Source organism: Mustela lutreola, chromosome 2 (assembly GCF_030435805.1).
Source record: "Mustela lutreola isolate mMusLut2 chromosome 2, mMusLut2.pri, whole genome shotgun sequence".
Lineage (NCBI taxonomy): Eukaryota > Metazoa > Chordata > Mammalia > Carnivora > Mustelidae > Mustela > Mustela lutreola.
In genome coordinates this window covers 104,812,130-104,824,755 of record NC_081291.1, presented here as the reverse complement: position 1 = coordinate 104,824,755, position 12,626 = coordinate 104,812,130, and the positions used below count along the sequence as shown (strand labels likewise).

The 12,626-nt window shown below is 47.0% G+C and overlaps 1 protein-coding gene across 16 annotated transcripts in view; it reads right to left on the bottom strand.

Moving 5' to 3' along the window:
• KALRN (kalirin RhoGEF kinase) overlaps positions 1-12,626 on the bottom strand; it is a 661,891-nt gene that overhangs the window by 16,131 nt on the left and 633,134 nt on the right. For 15 of the 16 annotated variants that reach the window (XM_059162890.1, XM_059162900.1, XM_059162892.1 and 12 more), the window contains 6 exons: positions 8,626-8,653; positions 7,974-8,145; positions 5,602-5,723; positions 4,826-4,957; positions 3,184-3,348; positions 1,245-1,323 (listed from right to left, as the gene is read on the bottom strand). In XM_059162890.1, coding sequence (XP_059018873.1) covers positions 1,245-1,323; positions 3,184-3,348; positions 4,826-4,957; positions 5,602-5,723; positions 7,974-8,145; positions 8,626-8,653 — 698 coding nt within the window. Of the gene's footprint in view, positions 1-1,244; positions 1,324-3,183; positions 3,349-4,825; positions 4,958-5,601; positions 5,724-7,973; positions 8,146-8,625; positions 8,654-12,626 lie in introns of those variants that run through there. The other variant, XM_059162907.1, reaches the window with a different exon arrangement.

Here is a 12,626-nt window from a genome sequence, read left to right as displayed (position 1 = left end):
TTTTTTTTTTTTTTAAGATTTTATTTATTTATTTGACAGAGAGAGACCACAAGTAGGCAGAGAGGCAGGCAGAGAGTGAGGGAAGCAGGCTCCCCACTGAGCAGAGAGCCCAATGCGGGGCTTGATCCCAGGTCCCTGAGATCATGACCTGAGCCAAAGGCAGAGGCCTAACCCACTGAGCCACCCAGGCGCCACCCGACATTGTGATTCCTGCCTAATAAATGGGAATAGCAAGCATTTGGGCTCTTTCCACAACCCCTGTCATAACCACCCTACTCAGGAAAAGTTGTGCTTCATTGAGAGATGTCAACCAAAGAGATGATGGTAATGGCCCACCGTTAGTGGGTGCTCTTTTTTTTTTTTTTTAATACATTCAGTGGGTGGGGGGACTTGTAAGAACTCCCCACCCTCTCACCTAGACCACGTGCAAATTAATGCACACACAGAGATGACCTCTTTTTTGTTTCTTTCCATCAACTATTTTATGGGACAGGTGATAGATTTTTTTTCATTGTTTTGTTAAAAGTCCTATTTTTATCTTTTTATTTTTGAGGACACTTTCCTACTCATAATAGAGATAGATTGTGTGACTGAGTATGTGGGTATGCGTAGGGGGGATTGGACTAGAAATATCCATAAAACAGTGTGTTGGGCTTGACATATGGACATATGCGGAGACCTGAACCAGTAATTAGTGATTATACCTTCTTCTCAGGAACACATGGAACTTTGAACAAAAATTGACCGTGTACTGCAAATAATGCAAGTCCCAGCAAAAGTCAGAGTCAGTATCACATAGATCAAGTTCTTCAACTACAATGTAATTAAGTTAGACATCAGTAAGAAGATGATGATTTGGAAAAAATCTCACACAGCTGAAAATTTTAAAGTATTTCTATTACAATTAGGTCAAAGAAAAAAAAATGATAGTTGAACTCAATGATAACAAAAGTGCCACATATCAGAACTCAGGAGACATAACTAAAATTGTAATTTGAAGAAAAGGCTTAAATTCTTATATTAGAATAGAAGAAAGGCTGACAGTTATGAGTGAAGCATCTAACTTAAAAAGTTTTTTTTAAAAAAAGAGCAGTAAAAATACACAAAAATACTGTTTTTTTTTTTCTTCCTAAAGAGGGAATACACTTAGTGAGGAGAAACAAACAATAGGAAAAGCAAGTCATTATTCTGATATGATGATGATAAGTGCCTATGAATGAAGGAAGAGAAAATGGAGTCATTACCTTCCAATTTCATTCAGCTCAGTATAAGCTGAATCAAAATTTTCCTTCCAAGAAATGGTGGCACCATCAGCAGCAGCATCTTTGGAAGAGAGAGAATCCATTTAGGATACTGAGGAAGTCATATAAGAATAAAGAAAAGATTAACAGAAAATCTCCTGCTTTGCCCCAAAGCATTCTCGTAACCAAATATGGAGTCTAACTCATGGGAAAATGCCAGGATGCTCTGAAATGTTATTTTTAAAAATATCATCCAAGGGAAACCGACATGACAGAGTCATATCCCCCCACCCCCACCCCCAGCGCTGTGCCGTCTACATAAACAAAAGAAAACTTGGGACAATCAGAGATGTAACCTCTGGATATTTTAAAATAGAAATTTGGTAGAACAAGTTAAAAGAGAGAAAAACACATGGAAGGCCTAGAAAAGCCAGTGAGAATCAGGGCCGAGGAGGGATGCAGCAGCAGCTAGGGGAAGAGTTACAAGGCCCAGAGGAGGAAAGGAGGGGAACGGGCTCAGAGCATCCTACCCACTTGTCCCTGTCACCCCGCTGCCTCAGACAGTGAGAGCTTAGCTGGTATATCGAATGGTGTAGCTTAACCTAAAATACAGGCCTGAGCACAATGTTTGGTAGCATTACCTTATCTGAGGTGTTAATTCCCTGGCAATGATTTACACACGCACCCACAAACACCCACACATGTGTGCATGTGCAAAGCATGTGCACCAACATATGTTTGTTCTGTCTCTTGGGACCAAGGCTTGCAAGAAGGAAGACATGAGGCAGAATTTAGTTCGTGGCTTAGGAGAAGAGGAGCACGCCAGCAGCGCAACTCTTCTGACCCGGGCCACCTCAGGCTGCCCAGAGCACAGTGGGGCTGAGACTCAGGTGCCTTATCTATATTGAATTCTGAGGCCCAGGGCCAAGGTTTCCCAGTGTCATGGGTCCAACGGAGCAAGGCTGGGGCGGGCTGGGGAGCACTTCCAGAGTCAGCAGGGGTCCATTTGAGAGAGAGAAAGAATAAGAGAGAGCGTCAAAGGGGAGAAGGTCAGAGGGAGAAGCAAACTCCCCGTGTAGCTGGGAACCTGATGCAGGACTCGATCCTAGGACTCCGGGATCATGACCCGGGCCAAACACAACCACTCAAGCAACTGAGCCAGGCAGGTGCCCCAGGTGTCCTCTTTCAAAATGTTCTTAGGACCAAGGGGGTTTGGTGAGACAGGGAATAGGTGGTATTTGTAAAATACGTGTAGCTAGTTATAGGCGTATCTTAATTACTCAACATATCCACCTAAAAATGTATCCACCTTGAGGGGCGCCTGGGAGGCTCAGTCGGTTAAGAGTCTGCCTTGGGCTCAGGTCATGATCCTAGAGTCTCCGGATCGAGTGCCACATGGCGCTCCCGGCTCAGCTGGGAGTCTGCTTCACCCTCTGCCCCTCACCTGCTTGTGCTTTCTTTCTCTTTCAAATAAATATTTTTTAATACTCATTTTGATTCAGATCCTTCGAACAGCTTGCTTTCCTCTCCCCAGCTTAAACTGGTGAACACAGCTGTCTCTGATGCCTCGAGGCACACTTACACCTGGCAGGGATTCCCAAGGGAGACGAGGTTTGGCGCTCCCAAGTAGGAGAAGGGGCAGATAGCATCCAGGTGACTCATGACTCCTGCCTGCCCCCCTCTCTGTTCCGGGGGACACACGCGGGAGCCCAGGGACTGGCAGGCCCCAGGTAAACACGGGTGGCTGACCTCACTTTTGCTCCAAGACGGCTGAAATCACACTTTTCTTCAGGTCTCTGAAATGTTACTTGACTGAAGCAAATCCATGTTCCCCCCGCATGGTGGCCTGCCATGCCAACGGCCAGCCGGCACCCGTGACTGGGTGAGCCGCCCGGGTGCCTGGCCTCCCCCGCTTGGGGTGCAGGGAAAGGCCGGGACTCACCGTACTCGGGGAGTCGTACAAACTCCGAGGGCTCGCTGGGAAGGCTGATCCCCCAGGGGTTGCTGGCGCTGACTCGGAACTGATAAGGACTCCCAGGACTGAGGTCCTCGATGACGAGGTAAGTGTCCAAGGTCGAAGCCACGGACTGCTGCCAGGCCTGGGAACCTAGTGCACGATTTCCGAGGAGAGGGAGAGAGAAAGGCCAGAGAGACATTGTTTCAAAGACCTTCAGCAAACAAAGAAGGGGAAGTTGACTCATTCCATTCAAGGAGCAGCTGTGGTTACTGATTGGGCTCTGAAAGCCGGTGGGCCACCTGTGGCAAATGACTGACTAGGTCCTGAGGGGTGTGAAAGCACGTGTGAGAGTGAGAAGACAGAGAGCGTGCAGAATTTACAGGGGCCCCTGCGGCAACTTTTTAATAAGGCATAAAAATATATTATAAATCACAAGATGAGAGGAAATATGTATTTGGAAGTGGAAACAAACTAGTAGTGAACAGGCACTGAGCCCTCCACTCATGTCAAGTACCCGTGCCAGGCAACTCTCTCATTTCCTTTTCACACCGAAATCCCCAGACACCCTACGGGGTCGGGAACAGGAGAAACAGAGGCTCAGAAAGATGAAATGATCTTCTCATGAGAATGGCCTGAATATGATGAGCTAAGGACCGAACTGCGTGGGTTGGCGGTGGGGGCGGGGGGAGGACTAGCTTGGTGGGACGTGTCCCTGGCTCAGCTCGAACACATCTGTGCCGAGGCGGGGAGACCTGAGAGTGAACAGCTAGTGAACAGCTTCCCGAAGAGGCCAAAGTAAGCAGTTTCGGAACTGCACGGGGCTTGTTGGGTAGAAGGAGGAAGAGTTGAGATACTGCGAGCAATGGCGAGCACAACAAATGATTTTGGTTCAGGGCACGAACGGTGGCTGGAAATTCAGCTGTGTAATGCATTATGTGGTTCAGAGATGAACAACTAGAGCTAGCGGGCAGCTTCTTGTGTAACTAATTTTTCTGGATAACCGGTGGTAGGTTCAGGCGTTTCTGACTGCTGAATAATGTATGCACCCTCAGCATGTAAATGCAACAAATTTTAAAAAATGAACAGCTTTAAAAAATCATTATACACATGTCTTTATGTATATAAAATTTAGAGATCACACAAAAGGTATATGCGATCTCTATATATGTGGTCTCTAAATTTTGTGTGGGGGTGCGGGTCAGGTTTTGCTCATGCTACCCTGGTTATCACTCTGGGAGAAAGAGTATGGATTCACAAACTTGACACCTGGGTTTAATGCCAGCCTTGCCTCTTAACCAACTCCTGCTTCGTGTTCCTTAACTTTCTTCAGGCCTTAGCCTCCTCATCTGTAAGGAGGGCCTGATTGCCCATCTGGGGGGATAGGGCTGATTAAGGACAGAAGTGCCCAAGAAGGCACTTTGAAATCTACCAGGAGTCATTATCAGTTTGGCAAAAACCACTGCTCGAAGTTAGAGGTCAGAAGGCGGCTGTGGTCTGACAGGAGGTGTTTATGCTGAGTTGGAAGACACAAGAAGGAACACCTGATGAAAAGCTTGAAGGCAAGTAGTTTATGACTCTGAAGGACTTCTCCTTTGGAGAAAGGGAAGAGCAGGGGGAGCCAGCTCACCTTCCTCTCTGTACTCCACGGTGTAACCAGAAATCGTGCAGTTTCCCGTGCTGGAGGGAGGCAGCCAGCGGAGGATCACAGAGGTGCAGCTTCTCTCCTGAGCAATGGGGCGGTTAGGGGCCGCCGGAACACCTTTGGAGACGGAAGTTACGGTCAAGTGCTCTTTCTGCCGAACTTGACATTTTGTACCCAGGTTGAACATTTCCTAGGAAACGTGCTTCCCCATGTCTCAATTTTTTCCTATGCCCTTTCCACCCAGTGGCATAGCTTTCTCCAGGCTCTGGAGAGGCCTGGCAGATATGCTTTGGGGTTAGAAGTTCTTCCTCAGGCTAAAGACTGCACGCTGGATATTAGGCTGACCTGGAAAGCATGCAGGAAGTTATGGTGGGCCACAGATAGCCCTTAGCGAAGATTCCTTCTCTCCCCTTTGCTGGACTTTGGGATTTCACAATGGACCTTTTCTTCCTCAGGTCTCAGGGAACCCTTGTAATGTCCACTTAAAATATCCGATGCACATAAATTCATAGAGACAGGAAGTAGAACAGTGGCTGCCAGGGGCAGTGGGGGCAGGGAGGGGAGCTGCTGTATAATGGTTATAGGATTTAGTTTTGCAAGATGAAAAGAATTCTGGAGATTGGTTGTACAAACATGGATGTATTCAACACTGCAGAAGGTACATTTAACATTGGTTAGAATGAAAAATGTTATGTTTAATTTACCATAATAAAAATATTTTAAAAATTATAAAAGGTGTTGGATGAACAGAGAGCCTGTACCTTGCACTTTAACTGTAGCAGACGTGGACGTGGTGCCATGGTCATTTGTTGCTATGCAGGTATAAATCCCACTGTCTTGGGGCATCAGATTGCAGATCTTCAAGGTGATTTCCCCTGAATCACTAGGGACACCAAAAGGATGCTCTTCAGACTCTAGTAATGACACAATTGACTGATGGGTAAAATCCCAGAGGGTGGGCATGTGGAGTGCTGAGCTGAATCCTCAGGCCCAAGGTCTCATCCCAGCTCTGGGACTTCCCTAGACACCTTGTTTTTCTATATTCCCATTTTTTATGGGGGGACATTCTTGCCACTAGCATCTCTCATGTGTGTTGTATAAAGGGCAGAGGGATAGAAAAGGAGTAAAACGAGATAAGAATTAGAATATGGTTTGAAATATATAAAGTCCTATACAATATTACTGGTATTATTACCACTAGCAGTTTTGTCCTAAAATATTTTCAGTCTCAAACATCGATAACACACTGTATAAGAAAAGGGAGGGGCACCTGGGTGGCACAGTGGGTTAAGTGTTTGACTCTTGGTTTCAGCTCAGATGGTGATCTGAGCCCCAGTGGGGCTCCATCCTCTGCATGGAATCTGCTTGGGATTTTCTCTGTCTCTCCCTCTGCCCCAGTCCCCCACACTTGCATGCTCTCTCTCTCTCTCTCTCTCAAATAGATAGATAAATCTTTAAAAAAAAAAAAAAAAAAGGAAGAAGAAGAAGAAGGGATGCCTGGGTGGCTCAGTCAGTTAAGCCTCTGCCTTTGGCTCAGGTCATGATCCCAGGGTCCTGGGATCAAGCCCCACATTGGGCTGTCTGTTCAGTAGGGAGCCTGCTTCCCCCTCTTTCTCTGCCTCTCCCCACACTGACTACTACTCTCTCTCTCACTTGTTCTCTCTCTCAAGGAAATAAATAAAATCTTTTTAAAAAGATTTAATAAACAAACAAAGGAAAATGGAATGACTGAGAATGAAATGTTTAAGTATTTCAAATTCTACTAGAGGACCCTCAAAACAATTACATGAGGGGCGCCTAGGTGGCTCAGACGTTAAGTGTCTGCCTTCAGCTCAGGTCATGATCCCAGGGTCCAGGGATCGAGCCCCGAATCAGGCTCCCTGCTCAGCAGGAAGCCTGCTTCTCACTTTCCCTCTCCTACTCCCCCTGCTTGTGTTCCCTCTCTCGCTGTGTCTCTCTCTGTCACCTAAATAAATCTTAAAATAAAAAAAAATTACGTGAATTAAGTAAAGGCCGAATTCTGCCACTAAATGCTAACTTCCTTGGCAGTTCCCATCTGGGGTCCAGAGCACCACAAGGGAAGCGCTGCTCAGAAAGGATGACACACAGCAGTCAAGTCAACCCCACTGCCAACCCCCTGAGGAGACAGAGGAAGCCAAACCCTGACTCCCCCACTAGGTTCCATGGGCCTGCTAACCTCAGGACCTGGCCATCCCTGGCCATCATTGCTGGGAATACCATTTCATATACACAAAAATTAAGTTAATGGATGGGAGTTTGATTCTAGGTGATTCTTTGATAAATGCTTAAGCACTTAAGGGCTCATTATTGCTTATCCACTGTAAACAGCAGTACACAATAAATACTAACAGAACGATTAGGAAGCAGTCAACCAAGTTTTTTTCTTTTTAAATAGGCTTTCTTTGTGGAAGCATGTGTATAGCTGGATTTTCTGTTTAACATCGCATATTTTGGAGCAAGTCTTTTTTTTTTTTTTTCTTCTAAGAAAACTGTTCTTAGGTTAATGGAGGAATTCAACAGATCACTGTTTCTCAGGATCCTGACAGGCACAAAGAAACACCAGGATGTTGGGATGTGAGACCCACATTCCTCCCACGGGGCTAGAGCCTTTGCCACTACTGCTGATGCAGAGATTCTCTTGGGGATCCTTGGGCAAAGATCAGCCAGTCCGGCGGATGTAAGTCGGTGACTGTCAAAGCTCTTTGAAAGTACGGCTCATGCCTAACCCGAGATACAGAGGGGTATGTTTTTCTTTGCTGAGTGTGGGTCCAGAATGCAGTTTTGCCAAACTTTCCTTGTAGGTACAGGTATGTCTATGCGCTGCTCAGTGGCACGTGACCACGTGCTGGGCACCCCTCCCCTCTGTGTCTGACCTCGAGGGAGGTAGCAGCCTGGGCTGTCTTACAGCTCCCAGCCTGACATACCATTGTGTGCGAGCGCTTTCCTGAGCTGCCCGTGGATGTTGACCACTTCTCTCCTCATCAAGACCAAGTATTTGGGTGAGAAAAAGCTCCAGGGCACCCAACCTCCCTGCCCCCAGAGGCTAAAGAACCAGAACAGGGGCTGCACCAAGGTGCTAGTGATGTCTCCCACGGTGGGGCGATCAGCTTACCAGGAGGAGACGGTGTAGGTGGCCGAGCTGTTGTCCGTGTCAAGGATGTTCTGGTCTGGCCCCTTCCAGGTGATGGTGGGTTTTGGCCGCCCACAGACTTTGCACTGCAGTGTCACTGTGTCCCCAAGCAAGCAGGTCACATCCACTAAGGGCACAAGGAATTCTGGGGCCACTGTGGTCAGATGGACGTAAAGCGTCATTTAGAACAAACACAATAACCAGCCGTTTTACACCACTCTCCCCTGCCCATGCACGTCTAGTGATTCAAATGACCTTCAGCTTAATACTGTCAAGTCATCCGTGTTCCATGAAGAAGGGTTTTAAAAGTAAGAAATGTTTATTGCAGAAAATCAGGAAATACAGATAAGTAAAAAGAGGAAAATTCTCCATGATGTCCTGATACAGATGTAACTAACTACTGCGAATGTCTTGGTCTATATCCTTTGGGCTTTCACCAACACCGTTTTTCTTATACAAATTACATATAACGCAAGTCGTGGCCATTTCCACTTCCACAGTGTATCATGCACGCCTTTTCTTGTCCATAGCACAGGACCACATCCCCATTATATTCTGCCTCTCTCTCAATGGCTGGATCTGCCACAATTTATTGAGCCAGTCCCTGTGTTCTCCATTTGACTTTGTAACTCACCTTCTTGGATGAAATTTGGATTTAAGATCTGAAAAACACAAAGAAACAGAAAATTGCTTAAATCCTAAGCTACTAATGGAGAACAGGAGACTTCCACCGTCTTGAGTAAAGGAAGTACAGTTTAGGGAGACGAGGCCTGGAGGCCAGGCTCTCTTGCTTGCGACTGTGTCAGCATCGCAGGAACAACCCTGGGCACCTGCTCTCCTCTCCTCTCTGCTCTGGTTCTTCACGTTCCTTTGGGTGGCCCAGGGCCCCACGCAGGTGTTTCGTGACTGCAAGCTCTGCTGGCTTTAGCCGGCCCCTTTCTCCTGTGTTTCACTTCCCCAGGGGCTTGTCCTCCCTGTCAAATGCATAAAAGCCATGCTCCCTGCCCGCTTCCATCTGCACTCGAGCTCTGAGTTGGCACCGGGTCTTCCCAACCTCACAGGTTTTCAATAACAGAGCACCAGAGCTGTGTCAGACTGGAATAGTCTTCCAGAGGCAGCCCCCTCATCCCAAACAGGGAAGGTCCTCTTCAAGCAGCTGCATGCGGAGCTTGTCTGGTTGCAGGGCAAAGGGAAGGTCATACCCATCCATCCTGTCCTGCATAAGGCAGCTTGAAAATCACCTAGGGGTTCTAGCCCTTTTGGCTTTGTCTAGCTGAGAACACAGACCTAGGCCAATGAAGCGACCTGGCCTTCACATGGCTGGTTGGCAAAGACACATTGGAAAGGCTCCCTTGTGACCCCACAGATCTTCACATAAGATGGACTCCCGGCCAACTAGCCACACTGAAAAGTCACCCCTTCTTGATTTTCTTTCATCTTCTGTTTTCCCTCTAATCAAGTGAGTGCAGGGCTTGGCAGGGTGAATGAAACATGGGTTTCGGAGTCTGAAAGCCTGGGGCTCATCTCCTTTGTTTCATGTGATAATCACTTAAGATTTATTACATCAATTTCCTTCCCTATAAAATGGGGATAACTAATACGTACTACGAAATGTTATTGCAAAGATGAAATGAGTAGTCTAGTCAAGTGCTTGGCACAATGCTTGACAAATAGCAAGTACTCAGTATTTCTGCTTAAGGAAAGAAAGATGTTCTAATTCTAGTCATCCTCCTTCTGCGAAGCAGCCTACTGTTACAGTGGCTTTTCTCTCAGAGTTTATGGTGTAAAATTCTTCTCTCCCTCATAAATGAAGCCAGAGAGCTCGCCTGCCTTACCAATGGCCCATTGTGGCATTCATACTTATCTCCCCATAGTTACTCCTGGCGTATGTGAACATGGTTTCTGTCTGTTCTTCCCTTAATCAGGATCCATGTGAGCCCTTTGGAACAAAGTTGCTCTTTTCCCCCTTTAGGTTCCCCTTTGCCAACCAACTACCCACATACAGCACCCAGCTCTTTCCTGAAGTGAGCTGTGGAAAGTTCTCGCCATGCCAAGTCCTGGGGCTGCCCCTTCTTGAGACTGACCTCGGCAGCGCCCTTTGCTAATCTCAAAGGCCACGTACACCACTGCCCCGCCTTCCTTTAAATCAGTGGTTCTTAATCCTTTACCCTGGAAGCTTTAAAAACACAAAAAATCAATGCCTGGACCTCAGGCCTAGAGATTCTTTTAGTTGATGTGAAGTGGGGCCAGGCATCGGGTTTTTTGAAAGCTGCTTTGGGGGAGTCAATGTGTGCCCTAGTTTGAAGAAAGCCACTGAAAGCCCCCTCTATCCAAAGGAACTGGTTTTGGAAACCAACTCCCCACCCCTGAGGCTTTTCTGGGGTGGGGTGGGGAGATGTGGGGGCATTTGGTAAAAGTGGCTTTTCCCCCACCCAAGAGACCTCCCCTCTTTATGAGGAGACATGGGCTGTGGCAGGGGAACAGCCTGGGAACAGGGTGGGCAAGGTGCTGAGGGGTCCACAAAGGTCTCCCCCCGGCTTGGGTGAGGCAGAGAGAACGACATCCATTTCACAGTCATTTCACAGTCCAAGAAAAGGAGATGCAGAATATTTTCTAAATGTTATCGTGGCTTTTCACAGGGTGGCGAGATCAAGGGTGGCTTTTCTCCAGTTCAAAAAACATTGTCTCCTCCTCCAGGCTGGTGCAAGATTTTACTGATCTTGCTAGGATGGAGGTCCCAGCCTCAGGATTTATAAGATGTCTGAATTTGGGGTGATTTTTTTCTTTCTCTTCTTACCTGGGCTTTGCAAATATCCTGTAGTCCATATGTTTCACTTTTATAATCTTTTTCAAAGGAGAAAAGAACACAGTGCTACTGGACTGTAAGTTCCTTCAGGACCAGAGGATGTTATTTTTCTTGGACCTCTGGCCCCTAGCCTGGCTTCTGCTGCAAAATGGGCGTTTTATACACGTTGGTTGAATCAGTATTTGACCTTTGTCCTCATTTCAGTTCGTCCAAAAATTCATAGACAGAATCTGGAACTAAGTCCATATAATCTATAAAATAATGACTTCAGGGTATATTACTAATAATATTTGATCAGAGTCTGTTTTCAAACACAGATGGAAAACAAACTTTTGGGGAATGAAAAATAAAAACAAGAAAATCCATTGCCTCTGAGAGAAGAGGTTCTCAGCAGCGTTCCACTCAGGAGCGAATATAAACTCCAGGAGCAGACAAAGCACATAGTATCCAGACCCCAAGCCAGACACACTCTCTTGCCTTGGACAACATTGTTAAGCCGATTAGGCCTTAGTTTTAGCTGAAAATTGGGGATAATGGTGCCCACCGGAAAGCTTGTTTGATGCAAGGGCTGATTTGTTCCGATAAAGATTTATTGAGCTGGTCTTTGGTTGTGGCCCTCCGCAACATGCTTCAGCACCCTCTTTGGGCCGAAAGTCTGGTGGGGAGGGTGGAATCCAGTGACCTCTGCACAGCTTCCAGGATGGTGCCTGGCTGACCAGCCTCCAACAGACACAGAGCTCTGCCTTCTCCCTCGCCCCACTTTCCCTGTCAGGACTTCAGGGTAGAAGCGATCTGGGAATGTTACCAGCTTTGTCCAGTGGCCTGTACTTCCTATCCCAGTGGGAAACCACAAGGGAGTCAGACAGGGATTGCATGCAGGGAGGGACAGGGAAGAGACAAATGGCCCATTCCTTCATTGTAACACTTAAGTGGGGTTTCATAACTCTGCGCTGTGGTAGTGATTCTATAAAACAGCACCCCAAACTGATGCCGAGGGAATTGCTTGACTTAGTCCTCTTTCCCATCACTCCCCACTGCATTCAGGATATTATCAAACACATACATTATTTAAAAAGCAAAACTTCCTAATTTAGAGGTAGACTTTGTGGGAATTTGGAGAGAAATATTGCCAACAAGGCTACTTGTAGGTTCTCTACCTGGAAGGGGCCCGTGGAAGGCATCAGTGTTCATTCCTCTTTTGGCCGGCCCAAGCACTGCCGATAATGGCAATAACACCAGTGGTTTGTGTAACATCACGTAGTTGGCATAAACCACTCACAGACTCCTTCATTCACTCATCCTAAACTCTCGGAGGATGTACCAAGCAGGTGTTATTTGTTCCCATTTCCAGATGGGACAGGGAAGTTCGTGTAAGGTCACACAGTGCTCCTTCCACCATCCGTGCACAGGCATGGCCTTGGAAAAGCATTGTGACACTTTGTTCTTGATGTCAAAGCCCTGCCTCCCTACCTTTGCTCCCCAACCTTGCTCTTCATCCCATTGCTACCTAGTTCTCCCCTTTAAACTCCTCTAGCAAGGACCAAGAGCCCGGCTGAAGTCCACATTAATGCTTTTTCTAACTTTGACTCTGGGTGACATCCATGGAAGATCCCTCCCTCATTTTTCCTCTTTCTACTTTGAAGCAAGTTGGGTTATGGACTGGAAGAGGGCCACGGCAGCCTCTTCACACTGCAGTGGAACAACCTAGGTATTTGTCTGGGGTTCCCTGTGGACTACAAGGCCCACTTGGGCAAGAACCTTGCTCACTGTTGTTGCTTTGGAGCCTAGCACAATCCCTGGCACATAAGGGCTCCATAGGTATTTGTCGA